Here is a 23,547-nt window from a genome sequence, read left to right as displayed (position 1 = left end):
GGGATTCGGCTGAGACAAGGTGGGGGGAGGGGGGATGAAGAAACTGGTGAAGTCCAAGTTCATCCCCTGTGGTTGGAGGGTTCCCAGTCGGAAGATAAGACGCTCCTCCTCCGACCGTCGCGTTGTTGTGGTTTGGCGGTGGATGAGTCCAATGACCTGCATATCCTCGGTGGAGTGGGAGGGGGAGTTGAAATGCTGTGCTACAGGGTGGTTGGGTTGGTTCGTCCGGGTGGCCCAGAGGTGCTCTCTGAATCGCTCCGCAAGTAGGCGGCCTGTCTCCCCAATATAGAGGAGGCCACAGCGGATGCAGTAGATGATGTGGGTGGAGGTGCAGGTGAATCTGTGGCGGATATGGAAGTTTCCTTTGGGGCCTTGGAGAGAAGTGAGGGGGGAGGTGTGGGCGCAAGTGTTGCACCTCCTGCGGTTGCAAGGGAAGGTGCCGGGAGTGGAGGTTGGGTCGGTGGGGGGTGTGGATCTGACAAGGGAGTCGCGGAGGGAGTGGTCTCTACGGAAAGCTGATAGGGGAGGGGAGGGAAATATATCCTTGGTGCTGGGGTCTGTTTGGAGGTGGCGGAAGTGACGGCGGATGATGCGCTGTCAATCCACCTAACCTGCACTTCTTTGGACTGTGGGAGGAAACCCACACAGACACAGGGAGAATATACAAACTCCACACAGACAGTCGCTGAGGCTGGAATTGAACCTGGGACCCTAGTGCTGTGAGGCAGCAGTGCTAACCACTGAGCTGCTGTGCAGCCCCAGTATGAAGTGTCTTTGCCAATCACACTTTCTCTCTCTTCTCATTCAATATGATACAAATAGAAAGTGTGTTTGAACATGCCTTTAAACATATTCCATTTGTAAGAAGGGAGAGAAGTTGTGGCTAGAAAAGTTACTTCTTAAAAATCTACATTACAAAAGGGAGCAAATAGGGCTTTACAACTGCCTGTTGATGCAGAGAGGTTTATAGCAATGGGGAAAAAATGTTAAAATCACTCAAAACATTCTGAAACAATTCCTTCCAAATATACTTGTTTCCCTCTGGACCCGAAAATCTTATTTTAATTCATTTATTCCTTTGCTGGAAGTGTAAGTATAAAAACAAGGCTCTGATTGTACATTTCTGCCGCAAAGTTGACGAAGCTGACTCCAAAATCAACCTAGTACAATGTACATGGATCTCTTGTCCATCAGTTCCTGTTTTCTCAGTGCCATTGTTGCACACAGCACAAAAAGGTGCGCAAGGGTAACTTGATGTATATTGGTCTTGATTTTCTTTCCTAAACACAATCCTTTATTGTCATTGGTTGCAGAACCAAGATCAGAAGCCTACCAAATAATGGAATATTACATAGGTGTAAACTTGACTGTTCTTCTGCATTGTAGATTTGTTTCTCGTATTATGTTTCCCTTAATGTGGGAGTTGCCATTAACAATCCTTTATACTATACCCTGATAGTCAGGGTGATCCAGTTTTGTGTTTTCTGCAAACATGCTGTCTATGAGCTAAATATCTCCTTATTCAGAATCATTAAAAGAAAATCTAGCACTTATCTGTTCAGTCCTTTGTGATTAATGTAGTAGCAAGATATGTTGGTGCCTTAATACACTGTGCCTTGAATACAGGGTCAAATCCACATGATGTTCCACAAGTTGAGCTCCCAGTTGTCATTGAAAGTAATTGTGGAATACTTTGGGTGGTAAATATGATTGCTGCCAATGATTTACCATATAATTAGCTCTTGATTTCAAAATGTGCTATCAGCTACAAAAAGAATTTTAACCTACTTGGAAAGTATGCGAACAGTTTGAGGCAACCTAAGCTGCATTTCCTGCTGAAGGAGAATTAGAGAGCAAAGCATCACTGCTCAAACATTTTCAATTCTTGACAGCCTTTTACAAAGTAATATTTCCAAAAATCTTAGACTTCGATCCATTTTACATATTTTCAACAAATGTTTATGAAGATCCAAAACCTCAGATCTGAAGAAGATGGGAAGTTATTTTTTAACATGTAACACATTTTTATTTCAATGTGTATTCTTCTTTGATCAAGTAAGCAAGCAATGTGAGCAGAATGTTGATCTGCATTAGTGAATTCTAAATGGAATGTACTTTACTGATTTTGTTCAAATGTTTCTAAATACTAATGTAACAGAAAAGTGGAGAGTACTTTAAAAGACTGCAGACGGTCATGAAGAATCCGTTCAGCAATCCTGGAATACTAATGGAGCAAATCTTCAAAAGAGCTAACCGGTATTGTGAGTTCTGTTGGAGTAACCTGATAATTAGGAGAGTTTAGAACACCAACTAAGAAATGCAAAGTTGAACTTTTGAACCCAACTGCCTTTAGTTGTCTGAAACTAATTTTTCATGCTATGATCGGGTTATTCGATGGGGTAAAATTAGATGGTGTATGTTTTAGGTAACTGATCAGATGCTGCCAATTGTCCACATAATAGTGAAGTTTAAAATCCAGTCATGTATTTTGTCAATAACAAGAAAGCTATATGAACAGCTAACATGGAGGCAAAATACATTTGAGCTGCACATATGGCCAGTGCATTATCTGGTATCAGATCCTTCACATACATTACTTTTATGTACAAAATATTACCTTTCAGCTCAACAATTAAATGTGCTCAAAACCTGAGTACTGCCACTCCCTATCTGAGAACCTATTCCTGGACCTTCCTTACACACTATGATAGAAGAGTAAACTTGGTTTCTTTCACCTCTAGCTCCAGTCTCTCTCTTTGTCCTTCTCTCTTGCAGTACTCTTCTCTCTGTTTGATAATAGTACCTTGCTCAATGCTCTTCCAATTATCTTTCTTATTTCTCCCAAACAGTAGGTATGTCAACCTTCATAATATTCATCATCCAGCATCTCTGCTTCAAAAAATGTTGCCCTTTTATTTCTTTTGAAATTGACATACTGCAAACTTTTTTTCTGTACCTCAAAATGCTGAGAAAAGAAGGTTTAGGGCTGACTTGATAGAGGTGTACAAGATGATTAGGGGTTTAGATAGGGTTAACCATGAGAACCTTTTTCCACGTATGGAGTCAGCTATTACGAGGGGGCATAGCTTTAAATTAAGGGGTGGTAGGTATAGGACAGATGTTAGGGGTAGATTCTTTACTCAGCGAGTCGTGAGTTCATGGAATGCCCTGCCAGTAGCAGTGGTGGACTCTCCCTCTTTATGGGCATTTAAACAGGCATTGGATAGGCACATGGAGGATAGTGGGCTAGTATAGGTTAGGTGGGCTTGGATCGGCGCAACATCGAGGGCCAAAGGGCCTGTACTGCGCTGTATTTTTCTATGTTCTATGTTCTATGAGATGCCTTATCTTCACTTAGTCTCTCATATCTCCTGCAGACTCAAGTGTTAAGGAAGATTCAGTGATCATAAGGCCATTAGCTTAAAAGAAAGGACAGGCATTTCATTTCATACAAGATGAGATATATAGATATCAGTGTCAACTACTGTAGTTTCAAATGAGAATGTATTCACATTAATTGCAGCTGGATCTGTGTATGTGTTTGTGCATCTATTTCTACTCATTGGTATAAAAATGTAATTAGTAATCATTCACTCACATTTTACATTGTATGGTGACTGCATGACTCAGTGTCAGTTCCTCATTTTCTTCAGCAGGGGTCACCATTTGCTGGCTGTTTGATGTTTTGCAGTAGTGATTTTTTATACAAAATTCTCCTGCAGCTTGTGGGGTAGCTGTTTGAATTAGTTTGTTGTTAATAAATTAATTTTGTAAGGACAGGTTTGTCAACTATTGTTTTTTTTAAATTCCAGAAGTTTTTAAATAGTACAACAGCCCACACTTAGGAATAAGTAACCTTTGTGATTACAATGTGACTATTTTTGCCAAATCTACAATTTGTTGCTTGAGTTTGTCATTGGAAAGAACCACTCTATATACTCATATTTTGGGTTTCTGGCTTCCTACACCTATGAGGAAATTCAAGCTACAGAATTAAACCTTCCATCAGATTGAAACTTATTGGCAAAAGGCATTTTAGTTGAAATATCTCAGTTACTACAGTTACTAGCCAGTGTCTGCACATTAGTAAAACTGAGGATTTTAAGCTCCACTTGTGTTAGAAGCAACTGATAAACTAGGTTCTGATGAAATTACATGTCAGAAATGGAGGACGGAATAAAAGCAGGAGGATATCTGTTGTGGTTTATAATGACTGCTGTCTGATTTCTCCATTCAACTGTTTAGTGCAACTGCCTTGTAAACGAAACAGAATGATTTTGTGAACAAATGACAGAAGTTCTCAAGAATTAACTATTTTTTCCTGGATACAGTTAGAAAAGATGTATGTAAATAGTCTTTTCAAAGCTATATTTTTGCAGTAATTACAGGTACACAGTCCTTTATCCAAAATCCTCGGGGCTGGTTGTTTCACAGAATTTGGAATTTTTTGGAATTTCGGAATAAATGATATTTTCACAAAAAAAATTACCTAATAGCAGAAGCATGTGTGAGTAGTATGAGCACTGAGGCCTACCAGTGCAGGGCCACGCTGCCACGTCATATCTGAGTGATGTGGTTTGTGGGGGCGTGGAGTTGGGTCACCTGTTTGCACGCCAAAATGCCGCTCCACACACCACAAAAAAATTTCAGTTTTCTGAGTTTTTTGGTTTTCAGAATTTTGGATAAATGATTGTGTACCTGTACTTACAGGTAAATTTTCCTTGACAGTGATGATGGAGTAAGGAAATGAAAGATATGGATTACCCTGTTACTTTTAGCATGAGGTAGTTATCTTTTTTTCTTGGATGTTGATGTGTTTTCTTTTCTCACCTGTATTTCACAGGAAACTGGGCATGTCCTCTGGTCTATCATTAAAGAATGAAACACATCCTGATCTCGCGGCGAGTGGTGATTTGGTAATGATTTCTAATACTACAATATTCCTTCATGTGACTGTCAAGACTGGGGAGATTTCACTATGCAGACTAATTCTTGGAGCAGCCTGTACTGAAATCCTTTCATGCTGGCCATTGGGATAATTCATTGTTTGACAGGGCCTCCTGATAGACTAAAAACTTTGGAGTTAAACAATTCCTCAGCACTACTCCTGCTGTGATTCCATTATTTAATGGAAGGTGTAATGGAAACTCTTTTCAGAGTGAGGCCAAACTTGAGAAACTTCTTTATTTTTTCACTTTCCTGTATAGTTTCACAATGCAGAGAAGAGAATGTCCTAATTGTGTTTTTAAATTTAACCATTCCATAAAACTAGGTTCTAGTTTTAAACACTGTGCCATTTCTAATACAGTATATAAAAACCTCTCTGTTTCTGACTGCCTTCTCTATTTTTATGACACTTCTTAAAATCTACCTCTTCTCACAAAGTTTCTGGTCACCTGTCCTCATAGTTCCATATTTAGCTTGGTGTCAGATACTATTTAGTAATACCCTTAGGCAACTCTTTGCTAGGTTACATTAAAGGTACTATATAAATGTAATTTGTTCCTGATGTCGATACATGTAGTTCATTCTAGCCAAAGCTACTCAGTTTAATTCTCAGTGGGACTATAGTTAAAAATTCTGACTAAGACTAGTACGTCTCAGATTCTGGGGGAGAGCAGCAGAATCCCTGTTCACTTTTCTAAGCTCATTGATTGGAAATGAAATTTTCACTAATAGCCTATTCAAAGATGCCTACTATGCGAGAGCAGAATCCAGTCTGAAGCAAATACACATCAAAGCCAAACAGAAAGCAACCAGAATGAATTTTAATGACACAGGTTGCTTTTCTTTCTCAAAATTAACCCTTCTATGTCCTGCATTGAAATTTTATAAATGAGAAACGTCCTAGCCGACCTATTGATCAAACATTCTTGCTTATGTCTTTCAGTCACTTCTCCAGACCTTTCTTAGTGATTAATATCACATTTATTTTCATTTCTTCAAAAAACAACCGGCTGCTATATATAAAATAGCTTTTGGAAATACAGGCCGACTGCCGTACCTGTGGAATTGTTTTCCGCGGTTTCACTGCAGCCCGAACATATTATAGGGAACATTCCGGAATCAGGGACCAGAAAGCTGCCGGGAGGGTAAATTTCCCATTGAAATGAATGGGTTCGCTCCCATCCGCAGTTAGGTCTGGGAATGTATCCCCCTCGGGTACGGGGGCAGACTACTGTAGGCATGAAATAAGGAAATCAATTCATGCAGACAGGAATTCGATACAAATGCTTAATATGTCCCCACCAAATGAAAGCTGGTTGAAAATTTGAGTTCAAGCATTTGAAATGATAAAAAGCAGATAATATAGACATTTCATGGTGTCAAGCAATCTGCTTCTGTAACAAGTATGTGCTATGTCTGACCTAACCTGATTTTTCTGATTTTGGCTCTGTCAGGGTGGGAATGCTGTGTTTCCCAGGACTGAGTTCTGTCCCATTCAAAAGGTTTCAAACTAATAATGGGCTTTATGTTTCACAGGTGGCAAAAACTGTTGAGCACTTTGGAACCTCCATTGAAGATCTTTTATTGAAATACAGGAAGGAAATAATAAGTACGTAGGAAAAAATAAGGATGAAGCAAAAATAAGTAAATTATGATGGAGCATGTAATGGAATACAAGGTTATTGTCTATATGAAGCGTATCATTGGCTTTGTTATTGTGGAAAATAGTTCACAGACGTGCGGATGCAATGTGAGTTTATCATTAATACAGATACACTGCTCCATTCCCTGGCTGGTAGCAGCAGGACCCTCCTTGCTGGGTGATAAAATCGTTTAGTATTTCTGGCAGCTTCTTACTGTGCTCCATTAAGGATAATCCAGCTCCACATCTCTCAGCTGACCAGTCTGCATTTGCAATGTCTGTCTGGCATTTTCTGTTTCTAATTTGGTAAAGTCATCCAGCCTTTTTGAGGTAGGAGGTGGTTGAGCCACACGTTTCTAAGCATTTCGTTCACTTCACTCCCACATAGTTAGAAACTTCCTTGTCAAAATATGTGCTTCCAAACAGAAGTAAGTGACTGTGTTGAACTTATTAAATTAAAAAAACGGTAGCAAACCATGTGGAAAAGTAAATCTGGAAAGTTACTTCAAACTAATCCACAAAGGATGAATAAGGTCAAATGAGAGAACTGATGGCAATACATTGTTTATCAGTAGGGTGATTAACATACAGAACAGTAGAGGGTAAAGTGATTGAAATTTTCTTTTTAAAAAGCAATTGGATACCTGGTGGTGGGTCTGAGACAAGAAAGTAAATAATTTTACGCAACTTGATTTATTTTGTGATCCACCATTTGTGCTCTGATTTTAAAATGATTCCCTAGTTACATGACACCTTTTCCAATTGGGGGAAGTTGAAGTTAATGTTAACTTCATGAAACAGCTACTGTATTTCATCAATTTTGGAGATGCCGGTGTTAGACTGGGGTGTACAAAGTTAAAAATCACACAACACCAGGTTATTCTCCTGCTCCTTGGATGCTGCCTGGCCTCTTGTGTTTTTCCAGCACCACATTTTTCAACACCAAGCCATAGTCCAACAGTTTAATTGGAAGCACACTAGCTTTTGGAGCGTCACTCCTTCATCAGGTGATAGTGGAGGACTCAATCCTAAAACACAGAATTTATAGCAAAAATTTACAGTGTGATATAATTGAAATTATACATTGAAAAATACCTTGATTGTCTGTTGAGTCTTTCATCTGTTTGAATACCATGATAGTTTCACTTCTTTCATGTGTAAATCACAAAATCTTTTTTTTTAAATAGTTGCATTCTCAGGTTAGCTGTAACATTGGGTGATAGCTCGACAATCAAGGTATTTTTCAATGTATAATTTCAGTTACATCACACTGTAAATTTTTGCTATAAATTCTGTGTTTTAGGATTGAGTCCTCACTGTCACCTGATGAAGGAGCGACGCTCTGAAAGCTAGTGTGCTTCCAATTAAACCTGTTGGACTATAACCTGGTGTTGTGTGATTTTTAACTTTGTATTTCATCAAGGTTTTCCGACTTATGCCTTGTAGTTCCTAGATTTATGGTAAATCCACAGGAATTGTACGTACTGGATGGGAATGCTGCTTTGTAGATGATTGTGCAACCTTACTGGAAAATACATGGAGTTGAATTTTATCAATAATCAGCCAAGTGTCAAGTTTATGGAGTTTCATGGAGGGTTTCTCTCAGTGAGAAATGCAAACACGTATTTTTACAGTTTACCTCATTTAAGGATATACCACACCTCCATGATGCAACTTGCATTTTCCAGCAATGGAAGTACCCATCACTACTGGAGACTTAGATTAGATTATTTACAGTGTGGAAACAGGCCCTTCGGCCCAACAAGTCCACACCGACCCGCCGAAGCACAACCCACCCGTACCCCGACATTTACCCCTTTTTACCTAACACTACGGGCAATTTAGCAAGGCCAATTCACCTGACCTGCACATCTTTTGGACTGTGGGAGGAAACTGGAGCACCCGGAGGAAACCCACACAGACACGGGGATAATGTGCAAACTCCACACAGTCAGTCGCCTGAGTCGGGAATTGAACCCAGGTCTCTGGCGCTGTGAGGCAGCAGTGCTAACCACTGTGCCACCGTGCTGCCTTCCAGGATACCCAATGCTGGAGCCATGTTTATTTCCCTGCCGTGCATCAGGTTAACAGCTACCAACCAAGAATTATGTGTACAGTTGCAGTACGGGAAAAACTGCCTTAGAGATAGCCAATAGTGGCACGTTGGAGCCTCACTTTACTGACAGGCACCTGGAGGTTCTGGTGGATAGAGGTGATGAAGAAGAATGTCATCCTCTTTTCTCCAAACTGTCAGAAAAGGCATTGGCACCATGGTATCTGCAGATGCTACCAGAGTCACTGCAGTGTCAATGAACTGGAGGAACACTCACTAATTATTGAACAAGGTTACTAACCTTATGCATTTGATGAGAGTATGTGCCAGCATCTTCTCTCTACTAGCTAATACTCTATCTCTACCACTGTACTCATTTCTCACCAAGGGTCATGGTCTAGCACTCTCATTATTGCATGCAATGTTTTCTTACACCCACTCACATGCATCCAAAGCTCCCACCCTACTAACTCTGGACACATAACTGCCGTTCCTCCACCTGAGCTCACTGCTGGGCCAACCACTGCCATCTCTCTCAATTCTTCTCTTTGTCTCACTCCAGGTGAAAACATCACATAAAAGAGCAGAGAGAGCCAAGATAGATGGTGGTGCAACTCACATTTGTGTATTCACCCTCCAATGAAGACAGAATCTTCATTCTGACTTGATGTGATGATGCCAAAACCTCCATGTGCAAGCAAACAAATAAGATTCATCATCAAGTGTTGTGCTCATCTGCCATACATTCTTACAATGCCCAAACCTCTCATACTATTTCACAACTCATTTTCCTTCTTGTCTCCTGCAGAGACCAGTGTCATCCACATAGAGTCATAGAGCTGTACAGCATGGAAGGAGACCCTTTGGTCCAACTCATCCACACTGACCAGAAATCCTACACTATCCAGTCCCATTAGTCATTTGACCCAGAGCCCTCTTATAAGAACTTAATCAAGTTAGTGAGACATGATTTCTCATGCCCAAAGCCATGTTGCCTATCCCTACTCAGTCCTTGCCTTTCCAAATGCATGTAAATCCTGTTTATCAGAATTCCCTTCAACAACTTACCCACCGCTAATGTCAGGCCCACTGGTCTATAGTTCCCTGGCTTTTCTTTACAACTTTTCTTAAATAATGGCACCATATTAGCCAATCATCAGGCTTCCAGCACCTCACCCATGGCTGTTGGGGATACAACTATCTCAGCAAGGGGTCCAAATATCCATCAATCCCTGCACCCGACAGCCTTACTGTTCACAATATCAGGAATATATCGTCTCACTTTTAAAGGCCTCTCGCTTTCTAACTGTCCCTTTGCCTGCAAACAGCATTTCCCTCTAAACACTTCCTATTCATGTACCTGTCTAGATCCCTTTTAAATCTCCACCACCTCATCTGGCAGCCCAGTTCATACACACAAAAGACTGCGCATGAGAAAGTTACCCCTCGGGTTTCTTTTAAATCTTTCTCCTCTCACCTTTACCCAAGCACTCTTTACTTTTGGATTCCCCTACCCTGGGAAAAAGACCTTGGCTGTTTATCCTGTCCATGCTCCTCATGATTTTATGAGCCTCTATAAGGTCCCCGCTCAACCTCCAATCCAGGAAAAAAAAAGCCCAAACTTATTCAGGCTCTCTCTTGAGCTCAAACTCTCCAAGCCTGGCAACACCCTTCTAAATCATTTCTGAACCCTTGCAAGTTTGTAAACATCTTTCCTATAGCATGGAGGCCAGAACTGAATGCAGTATTCCAAAAGCAGTCTGATTAATGTCCTGGACAGTCACACCATGCCCTCCCAACTCCTATACTCAATTTACTGACGAATGAAGGCAAGTGTGCCAAACGCAACCAGCACCAATCCATGCAGCACACCACTGGTCACAGGCCTCCACTCTGAGAAACATCCCTCTACCACCACCCAGTGTCCCCTACATTAAAGCCAATTTTGCACCCAATTGGCTAGCTCCACCTGTATTCCAGGTGGTCTAACTTTGCTAACCAATCTTGCATGTCGAACCTTGATGAGCACTTTGATGAAGTCCATATTGATGTCTACCACTCTGCCTTTATCAATCTTCTTTTCACCTCGTAAAAGGACTTAATCAAGTTAGTGAGACCTGATTTCCCATGCACAATTCCCTAATCTGTCCTTGTCTTTCCAAACACATGTAAATCCTATCCCTCAGAATCCCCTCAAACAACTTAGCCACCATTAACGTCCGGCCCACCGGTCTGTAGTTTCCTGACTTTTTCTTACAACTTTTCTTAAATAATGGCAACACATTAGACAACCTCCAGGCTTCTGGCACCTCACCCATGGCTGTCAAAGATACAAATATCTCAGCAAGAGATCCAGCAACCTCTTCCTCGGCTTCTACAGAATTCTGGGCAATACCTGATCAGGTGCCGGAGATTTATCTACCTTTATGTGTTTTAAGACCTCCAGCATCACCTCTTCTTTACAATGGACACTTTTCAAGATATCATCATTTATTTCCCCAGGTTCCCTACTTTTCATGTCCTCAACAGTAAATAGTGATCTCACCCAACTCCTGCAGTTCCACATATAGTTAGCCTTATTGCTCTTTCTTGGGCCCTACTCTCCCTCTATTAGTTTTTTGCCCTCAATGTATTTGTAAAATCTCTTTGGATTCTCCTTAACCCTATTTGCAAAAGCTATCTCATGTCCCCTTTATTCCTTCCAGATTTCCCCCTTAAGTATACTTCTACTGTCATTATTATTCTCCAAGTTGTCATTCCCTGACTTATATTTTCTTGACCACAGCCTCAATTTCCCAAGTCATCCAGCATTCCCTACACCCGCCAGCCTTACTGTTCACAAAACAGGAACATAGTGTCTCATTTTTAAACACCTCTCACTTTCCAACTGTCCCTTTACCTGCAAACAGCATTCCCCAATCAACTTTTGAAAGTTCCTGTCTAATACTATCAAAATTGGCCTTAGTCCAATTTAGAACTTTAACTTTTGGATCAGGTCTATACTTTTCCATAACTATTTTAATACTTATAGAATTATGATCACTTGCCCCAAAGTGCTCCATCACTTGCCCTCCCTTATTTCCTAAGAGAAGGTCAAGTTTTGTTCCTTCTTAAATATGTACAACCACCTGTTGAATAAGAAGTTTTTATTGTACACATTCTAACAAAGTCCTCTCCATCTAAGCCATTAACAAGAGTCATGGAGATGGTACAGCACAGAAACAGACCCATTGGTCCAACTCGTTCATACCAACCAGATATCCTAACCTAATCTGGCCCCATTTGCCAGCACTTGGCCCTTATCCATCTAAACCCTTCCTATTCATATACCCATCCAGATGCCTTTAAAATGCTGTAATTGTGCCAGCCTCCAGCACTTCATCTGGCAGCTCATTCCATATACTCACCACCCTCTGCATGAAACATTTGCCCCTTAGGTCCCCTTTATATCTTTCGCCTCTCATCCTAAACCTATGCCCTCTAGTTCTGGACTCCCCCACCCCAGGAAAAAAACCTTGCCTATTTATCCTGTCCATGCCCTTCATGATTTCATAAACCTTCATAAGATTCTCCCCCCCCACCCCCTCAGCCTCTGACGCTCCAGGGAAAACAGCCCCAGCATATTCCGCCTCTCCCTATAGCTCAAACCCTCTAACCCTGGCAACATCCTTGTAAATCTTATCTGAAGCCTTTCAAGTTTCACAACATCCTTCTAATAGGAAGGAGACCAGAATCGCACACAATATTCCAAACGTGGCCTAACTAATGTCTGTACACTTGTAACATGACCTGTCAATGCCTAAACTCAATGGTCTGACCAATGAAGGAAAGCATACCAAACACCTTCTTCACTATCCTATCTACCTGTGACTGCACTTTCAAAGAACTGTGAACGTGCACTCCAAGATCTCTTTGTTCAGCAACACTCTGTAGGACCTTACTATTATGTGTCTAAGTCCTGCTTTGATTGGTATTCCAAAATGGAGTACCTCACATTTTATCTAAATTAAACTCCATCTGCCACTCATCAGCCTATTGGCCCATCTGATCAATATCCCATTCTTTGCTGTCCACTACACCTCCATTATGACATTCCAAATCTAGGTTTGGAAAATTAAAATCCCCTACCATTACAACTCTATTATTCTTACAGATATCTGAAATCTCCTTACATATTTGCTTCTCAGTTCCCACCGACTATTCGGGGGATTTCATACAATCCCAATAAGGTGGTCATCCCTTTCTTATTTCATGGTTCCACCCATATAACATCACTGAACTTTCTCTCAGGAATATCTTTACGAAGTAAAACTGTAATGTTTTCCTTAACCAAAAACACCATGCCCCCTCCTCTCTTACCCCACCTTTCTATTCTTCCTATACCATTTATATCCAGGAACATGAAGCTACTAGTCCTGTCCATCCATGGGCCATGTTTTAGATTAGATTACTTACAGTGTGGAAACAGGCCCTTCGGCCCAACAAGTCCACACCGACCCGCCGAAGCGCAACCCACCCATACCCCTACATTTACCCCTTTAACCTAACACTATGGGCAATTTAGCATGGCCAATTCACCTGACCCGCACATCTTTTGGACTGTGGGAGGAAACCGGAGCACCCGGAGGAAACCCACGCAGACACGGGGAGAATGTGCAAACTCCACACAGTCAGTCGCCTGAGTCGGGAATTGAACCCGGGTCTCTGGCGCTGTGAGGTAGCAGTGCTAACCACTGTGCCACCGTGCCGCCCACGGGGCACAGGGCATAGGTTTCTGTAATAACTATGATACCCTGGTCCCATGTTCCCAACCTTGCCCTGAGTTCATCTGCCATACATGCTGTGTGCCATGAAGAGTGCAGTCCCTCTTCATGGGAGGACAAGCTACAGATCCCTGAGAGGAATCATCAGCAAGGCTGATACCTGCACCCTCCACCAGCTCAGTTACTGAAACCTCAGTGGCCATGTCACCTAGATTTAGACTTGGGAGCACATTTCTGGTGAGTCTATCACTGACATGTGTCTGCAGAAGGCCAGAAAAGAAATATCCCAGGTCACTGGCGCTCAGAGAACTGCTAGAGACTACTCACCTGCCTATCCCCAGGCAGGAGAGGACCTCATGTCAGCCATTCGTAACTTAACTGCATAAGAAGATTAAGGGACAGCAGGCAGGTTTATCAGAACAACTCAGAAAGCACTCTAAAGTTGGAGGAGTCCATCAGTGCCTTCTGTGCTGTGCTGCCTGGTTGTCTCCATGAACAGGAGACCAGGTTCAGCACACTCAATAACAGCTGGATGTTTGCACAGACTGGCACTCCATCACTGCACCCAATCATGCTCAGCACCATCAGCAAGCTGACAGGGTGATGAGGGACCTTGATCTCACTCTGGATGCCTCTTCTCCATCAGAAAATCAGTGGTGAACCCGGTCAAAGAAGGAACCACTTACAGGATCTCTAGAAGTCTTCTCTCAGGAAGACTTCCTCCAAAGTACCCGGCCACTCCACCTTCACGTTGCCTACAATCCAACACCTGATGGGAGTTTAACCCAAAGAGGGTAAATCTGCACCTGGGTTGGTCACTCTCAGCATATTGAAGCCCTTCAGCTACGCAACCCCGCAGATCGCTCGCTGCTCCAAAACTCCAAGAGCACAAAGCTGGACTATAGGGAGGTTGCAGTATAGGCATTCCAGCTGCAAAAGCACAAGGCTACACCTAGATGTAGTAGGATGCAAAGGAAAAAGTCAACATTTTGAGCATGTATCTAGCACGTGTTAAACTTCATTGTAAGTAAATTATCATATTTGTAAATAGTTGATCACTTTTCATCCATTCTTAGCACTATATGATGTTCTAACCCTGTCTGAAGAGTAGCTTTCCCTTCCATCATGCCTATGGCATACAACAACATGTCTACTCCTTTGACTGATCATTGCTGACAAGCATGACAAGCTACCTGGCTTTGCGTCTGCACAAAGAGACAAGACAAGACAGGGGTACTGTGAAGTTGTAAGTTCTGAATGATGTGGCAATGCGCAGAAGGCTGAGCAGAGATCTGGTGAGCATTTAAGTAGGCACAAAGTGATTGAAACAAAGAGCCCTAAGGTGCACTCTGCTCCAGTCCATGAAGGTATGCTTGTCCCTGTGCCTAAAGTGGCCCAGCAGCAACAGTACAAGGCAAGGTGTTGGTCACTGCAAAGTGCAGTGTTGAAGTGAATATTCTTTTTTTAACTGTATCAGGGATGTGCCATGTTGCAGTGGTGAGGCTGGTGCATTTCTGATGTCAAACTCCATGGAGCACAGATGATGGCTACCGAAGAGGTGTACCCTGAGATATTGGGAGCTACTGGTCCAGGGAGAGACCTGAAGTGGGAGAATAGCAAACTGCATATAAATGAAAACCAAAAGAACTGTGGATGCTATAAATGAGAAACAAAAACAGAAATTGCTGGAAAAGCTCAGCAGGTCTGGCAATGTCTGTGGAGAGAAATCAGAGTTAATGTTTCGTGTCGCGTGACCCTTCCTCAGAATTGAAGGATATAAATGAGATGAGATTAGGTACTAATAAAATATACACAGATCTAAATAGGCCTCTCGGCACTCACTACTGAGATCTAAATAGGCCTCTCGGCACTCACAATTTTCGCCTCCGGGTCAGATGTGAATATGAATGATCATACTATCTGCTCAATCACAACAGTGAATGGGAAGCCCCACCCATCTTCACTGTACAATATGAGGTCAACCACCTCAGGACCTACGCTTAAAGAAAGAATGCACCTTTTAAAGATAGGTTTCATTCTCTGTTGCCATATCTTGGGAATTTCAGAAAGCCTTTCCATTCGCTTGGCTCTCCAAATGCACAATTCATAGTTCAAGTTAAAATTGGGGTCTTAGGTATTTAAGCATTCCAAAAGTAAACATTGTAAAGTTGCTTTATTCTGACCCGACCATTAGAGGGAGATGTTTGGTGATGGTTTAACCTGAGGGTCACCATGCATGTGAATGTGGTTGTTCAGTCAAATTTCACAATCCAAAAAAATCAAATGAGAGAACAAAAAATGGGCAATTATGGTTACATCTCCTAAACTAGATAAAAACAATGACTGCAGATGTTGGAAACTAGATTTTGGATTAGTGGTGCTGGAAAGGCACAGCAGTTCAGGCAGCATCCGAGGAGCAGTAAAATCGACGTTTCGGGCAAAAGCCCTTCATCAGGAATACAGGCAGAGTGCCTGCAGGGTGGACAGATAAATGAGAGGAGAGTGGGGGTGGGGAGAAAGTAGCATAGAGTACAGTAGGTGAGTGGGGGAGGGGATGAAGGTGATTGGTCAGGGAGGAGGGTGGAGTGGGATAGCAGAACATACCAGATGGCCTCCTTCTTTAGAGACCACAATTTCCCTTCCCATGTGGTTAAAGTTGCTCTCCAACGCATCTCGTCCACATCCTGCACCTCCGCCCTCAGACCTCACCCCTCCAACCGTAACCAGGACAGATCGCCCCTGGTGCTCACCTTCTACCCTCCCAACCTTCGCATAAACCAAATCATCCACCAACATTTCCGCCACCTCTAAACAGACCCCACCACCAGGGATGTATTTCCCTCCCCATCCCTTTCCGCCTTCCGCAAAGACCGTTCCCTCCGTGACTACCTGGTCAGGTCCACGCCCCCCCAACCACCCACCGTCCCGTCCTGGCACCTTCCCCTGCCACCACAGGAATTGCAAAACCTGCGCCCACACCTCCTCCCTCACCTCCATCCAAGGCCCTAAAGGAGCCTTCCACATCCATCAAAGTTTTACCTGCACATCCACCAATATCATTTATTGTATCCAGTGCTCCTGATGCAGTCTCCTCTACACTGGAGCGCTTTCGGGAACATCTCTGGGACACCCGCACCAATCAACCACACTGCCCTGTGGCCCAACATTTCAACTCCCCATCCCACTCTGCCGAGGACATGCAGGTCCTGGGCCTCCTTCACCGCCGCTCCCTCACCACCTGGAGGAAGAACACCTCATCTTCTGCCTCGGAACACTTCAACCCCAGGGCATCAATGTGGACTTCAACAGTTTCCTCATTTCCCCTCCCCCCACCTCACCTCAGTTCCAAATTTCTAGCTCAGCACTGTCCCCATGACTTGTCCTACCTGCCTACCTTCTTTTCCACCTATTCATTCCACTCTCCTCCCTGACTTATCACCTTCATCCCCTCCTCCACTCACCTATTGTACTCTGTGCTACTTTCTCCTCACCCTCACCCTCCTCTCATTTATCTCTCCACCCTTCAGGCACTCTGCCTGTATTCCTGATGAAGGGCTTTTGCCCAAAACGTCGATTTTACTGCTGCCTGAACTGCTGTGCTTTTCCAGCACCATATCTCCTAAACTGCAATACGGTTGCCTCTTAACTGCCCTCTAGATAATTAGAGATAGCAATAATTTTTTGTCTGGTCAGTGGTACCCACATCACATGAACCAATTAAAAAAAAATTGCATGCTGAAGTTATTGTTGTCACTGGTTGCATTCTTGATAACTTGTTTTTCAGATCAGCAGTTTTTATTGAAGAAAGTTGCTGATGCAGCAATTGATATTTATGCCATGACTGTGGTCATCTCCAGGTAAACTCCTGAAATATAATTTGATTTTGTTGTAGAATAATGCACTTAAATATACTTAAATAGTCATGATTTGGAGATGCCGGTGTTGGATTGGGGTGTACAAAGTTAAAAATCACGCAACGCGAGGTTATAGTCCAACAGGTTTGATTGGAAGAACTAGCTTTCAGAGTGCTGCTCCTTCATCACAACTACCTGATGAAGGAACAGCACTCCGAAAGCTAGTGCTTCCAATTAAACCTGTTGGAATATAACCTGGTGTTGTGTGATTTTATACTTAAATAGACCATTTCGTCACTTGCCAAATAATGTCCATGTTACTCATCATAAAACATGATCTCCCTTGGTGTAAAATACATTAATTATTCAGGGTATAAATGAACATGCTATATTATTAATCCAAATAATTATTTGGTTTCACATAAGTTAAGTATCACTGACAAAAAAACCATTTTATTGAAGCTTTTCAACATGCACTCATCAGGACAAATAAAAGAAAAACAGCATTTATACTGTAGGAAAGAAGAGTACTGATTACTTTGTCAAAATCTTGCCTTTTCTTCAGCAATGTCCAGAGTTGTTTTGTGGGAAGTCTTCAGTCAAACTTTTGCTTTGTTGATTCCACCTTAACTACTTGGATGGCTAGAAATACTATATCAAATGTTTAACACAATTCGGGACTCCTCAGGCACTGAAGCATTCCATGTCCAAATGTAGCAAGACCTGGACAATATTCAGGTTTGGGTTGCCAAGTGGCAAGTACCAGGCAATGGCCATGTCCAACAAGGGAGAATCTAATGTTTGCCCCTTGATATTCAGTAGCATCACCATCACTGAAATCCCCCATTATTAACATCCTGGGGGTTACCATTGACCACAAACTGAACTGGGTTCGTGGTAAAGGTACAATGGCTACAAGAGCAGGTTGAAGGCTAGAAATCTTGCAGGGAGTAGCCTACCTTCTGGGCAAATGTAACCTACCTTCTAGCCAACCTCTTGAGGACAAGTAGGAATGGGCAATAAATTTGGAGTCAGTGACACCCACAACCCGAGAGTGAATAAAACAAAAGTTTAAAAATAACATTTTGCAGCTCTGAATGTTTTGACTGTCAGATATGGGAAATTAGTAGGAGAAGGTAATTTAAAAATTGGGCTGTGCAGCAAGTCCAAGCAGACCATATGACCATAAGATATAGGACCAGAAATAGGCCATTCAGCCCAGTAGATCTGTTCCACTATTTGATCATGGCTGATATGTTTCTCAACCACATTCTCCTGCCTTTCCCCCTTAACCATTGATCCCCTTAATAAGCAAGAACCTATCTATTTCTGTCTTAAATATACTTAATGACTTGACCTTCACTGCCCTCTGCGGCAATGAGTTCCATAGAGTCACCACCCTCTGCCTGAAGAAATTCCTTCTCATCTCAGCTCTAAAGGCTTATCCCTCTGAGGCTGTGCTCCTGGGTGCTAGTCTCTCCTACGAGTGGAAACATCTTCTCCATGTCCACTCTATGCAGGCCTGTCAGTATGCTGTAAGTTTCAATCAGATCCCCCCCCCCTCATACGGTGGGCAGCACGGTGGCACAGTGGTTAGCACTGCTGCCTCACAGCGCCAGAAACCCGGGTTCAATTCCCACCTCAGGTGACTGACTGTGTGGAGTTTGCGCATTCTCCCTGTGTCTGCGTGGGTTTCCTCACTGTAAGTAATCTAATCTAGTCATACTTATAAACTCCATTGAGTACAGACCCAGAGTCCTTAACCACTCCTCATATGACAAACACCTGAGATCATTCCTGTAAACCTCCTCTGGACTCCTTCCAATGCCAGGACACCCTTCCTTAGATGAGAGGCCCAAAACTGTTCACAATATTCCAAATGCAATCTGACTAGGGCATCAGACAGAAGATGAGCTCAAAATGGATCTCAACAGATTCCGAATCAATCTCCGTATCATTCCAATACATACCAATTCAAAACAGTAAGATGCAGAGAGATTCCTGTTCAACTATATGAAAAGAATGTTTCAGCCTCTATTATCACCCTTGTATTCTGGGTCATGGCAAATAAATGACAGTTTCATAGTCACCATTACTTAATGCTTCACTTTAAATTCCAAATTTATTGATTGTGTTCATATTCCACTAGTTGCTGGGACGGGATTTACCCCAAAGCATTAGCCTGGGCCTCTAAGATAGGTGATGGCATAGATGTTATCACTAGACTATTAATTCGGAGATGAAAATGTGTTGCTGGAAAAGCTCAGCAGGTCAGGTAGCATCCAAGGAGCAGGAGAATCGACGTTTCAGGCATGAGCCCTTCTTCAGAAGACCAGGTAATGTTCTGGGGACCTAGGTTTGAATTTGGTGGAATTTCAATTCAATAACAATCTGGAAATAAGAGTGTAGTGATGACCATGAAACTAATGTCGATTGTCAGGAAAAATTCCCTCTGATTCACCAGTGCCCTTTGGGGAATGAACTCGGCTATCCTTACCTGGTCTGGCCTACATGTGACTCCAGGCCCATAGCAACATATTGACTCTTAACTGCTCTCCAGGTAGTTAAAGATGGGCAATAAACGTTGGTTCAGCTAGTGACAGCCACATTCCATGATTGAATAAAAATAGTTATTTGCCCAGTGATATTACCATTGTGCTACCTTCTCCCCACATACAGAAATCACTAAAAACTTTTTAAAAAGTAAGAATTAAAAAGGCTATTGAAACATTGACCAATTATGTGGGCTGAAATGGAATGAGATAACAGTTATTAGAGTTTTATAAATCTCTGTTTAGAACCTATTCAAAAGGCCGTGTGATAGTTGCACAAAAGGTTCATCAGAATGATACCTTTATGTAAAGGTGATGACTGGTGTTGGACTGGAGTGGACAAAGTTAAAAATCACAGAACACCAGGTAATAGTCCAACAGGTACATTAGGAAGCACTAGCTTTCGGAGCGCTGCTCCTTCTTCAACCACCTGATGAAGCAGCTAGTGCTTCCCAATAAAAACTGTTGGACCATAACCTGGTGTTGTGTAATTTGTAACTTTGTGTAAAGGGTTATCTTCTATTTCTTTGACTGTAAGTATTATCCAACTGTTGTTTCAGATGTATTAGAGCACTTGATGGAGTAGTTGAAGACTTTATTCCTCTGGTGCAACAGACTTGATATGTTTTATTGCCTAATCCTGTTCCTTTATTCCTAGGTAAAGATCTGTGATAAACTAAAATTCCTTAAATCTATATCATAGTTTAGACAGAATAATTTTGTTGATTTATAATGAAATCTATTCATTCTTCTCTTGTAATCTAGGGCATCCCGTGCTCTCAACAAAGGGCTTCCATCAGCTCAACATGAGAAGGTCCTCTGTGAAACGTGGTGCCTTGAGGTGTGATTCCTGTGCAATTTTTCTCTGATGGAAACTCAGTTTTACCAAATGTTTGATGCTCTTTTTTTCTAGCAGCGTTTGCAACTAAGGGGGAGAAATTTACTGGCCCACAATTGCTAAGAGTGTGTGTCAAATACTTATACTTGTAACCGATGACCTTCTTTTTTTCTTTCATGATCAACATTTGATTGGGACCAATAAGTTGCTAGCATACACATGGCACTCTTTGACATCTTGTTGAGTGGGTTGAGACTCATATTGCACATCACTAACAGCCTTTAAAGGGAAGTTACAGGCAGCTTAAAATTCTATTGTGAACATTCAAAATGACTCATGTAGTTAGTACATTGTTAAATGTTAAGCATTTGAGGGTTATATGGGAGAAGAATGATCGTCCAGCAAAGAGTGATTGTGGGTCAAGGCAGAATATGGATCAGGGGTTCTCCAGTCAAGTATGTGGTTAAGAGATGACTGAACAGATCGATACAAGGAATATTGTGTGGATCAAGAGTCACCAGAATTAAAAACAAAATTCTGCTTTCTCCCCAAAAATACTGACAGACCTGTTGAGTTTTGCTAGCAATTTCTGATTTGGTTTCAGACCTCCTTTCAGATATCTGCTGTTCTTTGTTTTATTACATTGTGCTGATATATAGGAAATATAGGAAATGTCCCGACCAGGATCTGAAATAACAATCTTCAACCTCCTGAATCATCCCTAGAAATGAGTGCAGATCAGTTTAAATTTTAGGATTGCTGTTCTACTGGTTATAAAGTAACAATTGCATTACTTTTCTATTAAACCAACAAGTTTATTTGGTAAAAGCAAGGACTGCAGATGCTGGAAACCTCAGTCTAGATTAGAGTGGTGCTGGAAAAGCACATCAGGTCAGGCAGCATCCGAGGAGCAGGAAAAGCGACGTTTCGGGAAAAGCCCTTCATCGGGAATAGAGGCAGGGTGCCTGCAGTGGAGAGATAAATGAGAGGGGGGTGGGGGTGGGGAGAAGTTAGCATAGAGGAGCAAGTTTATTTGTCAGCCTTTATCATTATTGCTGGAAATACCCTTTTTGTATACACACAGTGACCTGAAGGTGTCAGTCTTGGTTCAATGACAGCACACCTTGTTTCTGAACACAGAGAATACTGGAGAAACTCAGTGTGTCTGGCAATATCTGTGGAGAAAGAAAACAGCATGACTATTTAGGGTCTGATATGGCTCTTTTTCAGTTTTTCTTCTTGAGTTCTGAAGAGGAATCTCACTGAACTTGAAACATTATTTTTCCACAGATGCTGCCAGATCTGCTGAGTTTCTCAAACATTCTGCATTTGTGTTAGATTTGCAACATTCTATTTGTTTCTGAGTAAGAGACTCATGAGTATTGACCTTTCCCCAGACGTTTGAGTGCATAATATGCTGATATTTAAAACAGTGCTGAAGCAATTTTGCACTTTCCGTGGTCAGCATTCACATGATGTGTGAAATGAAGGGTCTACCTACCCTCTTGGATGAATTTGAAAGATCTCATGAAACTACTTTTTAGAGAAGAGCAGTTTAGTTCTCCGAGATCAGCATCAAATAAGCATTACTCAAGCATATTGTTGCTAATTCTTCTTATTTCTGGGACCATTGTGTATGTGATTTGGTGGTTGCATTTCCCTATATAATGATGATCACAACTTCATTTGGAAAGGTCATAGATAGGTTCAAGACACAAATGAAGCTCATTGAAATGAGGCTAGTGAGGTTTAGATACGTGCTGGATATCCTCAGGCCAATCAGCATTTGATTACAGCAGGTTTTGCAAAGGGTGACAGCAAACCCTTTGTTTTGTTAATTTATAATGAAATCTATTCACTCTTGTAAGAAATTGTAGGGAAAGCAATCATTATGAAAAGCAATAAAGTCAGAAGTCACATGACACCAGGTTATAGTCCAACAGGTTTATATGAAATCACAAGCTTTCGGAGCGCAGCTCCTTCATCAGGTGAAGGAGCTTGATGAAACAGCAGTGCTCCGAAAGCCTGGGATTCCGCAGGAGTCTAACAGCATCAGCCAGACAACTAACTCCACAATGTCAACTTATAAGTTTATTAGTTTTGGAAAAACTTTCAACTACTAGCAAGTAGATGATAATGCAATCAATATAAAATTAATTTTAATTATCATTCCTTTTGTTATGCTACTGTCAATTTAAAAGGTTAGAAGTCACACAACACCAGGTTATAGTCCAACAGGTTTATTTGAAATCACAAGCTCCTTTGTCAGGTGACTTTAAAAAATGTTTTCTCAAAGAAAGTACCAAAAATTATCCCATCAATCATGAAAGAATTCAATATTATTCTTCAAACTTGGAGGGATTTATAACTTGTACATCTGTACAAGGATTCAATGTTACAACGGATGTGGAGATTCACTGTGCACATTCTGGTTTACTTGAATGCTATTTAGAAAAAGTATGCAGCATTTTAACAAACTTTCTATCTTTATGTCAGGCATTTGCTCGTATAACCAACAATCTGAATGCACTGAAGTCTGAGTCCAGCATGCAGGTCATTAGCAACATGAAGACAATATCAAAAGAGCTTGTGACCAAAGGAGGAGTTGTAGCAAATCATCCACTTGGATTCTAAACATTGAGTTTTTGGTGGACATCTTTTTTTTAAGCAATTATGTTTTTGGTGCACCTTACAATAAATGCATGTTGAGCCCTCTGGAACAAGATCCATATATGTTGTGAACATCAGTCAAACAGAAATTGAAATGTTTTTCTTTGCAAATTTAGCCTCAAAACCTGTCTTCAATCTTCAGGTCCATCATTGTTTTTCAAGAATATAGATTTCTTTTTCCCTTTTCTGACATTCCTGTCCTCTTTAAGATTGTGGTAAAACGTAGTC

At 41.7% G+C, this 23,547-nt stretch overlaps 1 protein-coding gene across 2 annotated transcripts in view; it reads left to right on the top strand.

Annotated features, from left to right (window-relative positions):
* LOC122556076 (very long-chain acyl-CoA dehydrogenase, mitochondrial-like) overlaps positions 1 to 23,306 on the top strand; it is a 79,858-nt gene extending 56,552 nt beyond the window's left edge. For both annotated transcript variants that reach the window (XM_087993446.1, XM_087993447.1), the window contains 6 exons: positions 2,159 to 2,256; positions 4,844 to 4,916; positions 6,484 to 6,556; positions 17,190 to 17,262; positions 20,577 to 20,652; positions 23,146 to 23,306. In XM_087993446.1, coding sequence (XP_087849572.1) covers positions 2,159 to 2,256; positions 4,844 to 4,916; positions 6,484 to 6,556; positions 17,190 to 17,262; positions 20,577 to 20,652; positions 23,146 to 23,283 — 531 coding nt within the window. In that variant the 3' untranslated portion in view covers positions 23,284 to 23,306. The remainder of the gene's footprint in view (positions 1 to 2,158; positions 2,257 to 4,843; positions 4,917 to 6,483; positions 6,557 to 17,189; positions 17,263 to 20,576; positions 20,653 to 23,145) is intronic.
* The last annotated feature ends 241 nt before the right edge of the window (positions 23,307 to 23,547 follow it).

This window comes from Chiloscyllium plagiosum, unplaced genomic scaffold (assembly GCF_037043375.1).
Source record: "Chiloscyllium plagiosum isolate Xiang-an unplaced genomic scaffold, Cpla_swu_hap1 HiC_scaffold_13, whole genome shotgun sequence".
Lineage (NCBI taxonomy): Eukaryota > Metazoa > Chordata > Chondrichthyes > Orectolobiformes > Hemiscylliidae > Chiloscyllium > Chiloscyllium plagiosum.
This window is presented reverse-complemented; position numbering and strand designations above follow the sequence as displayed.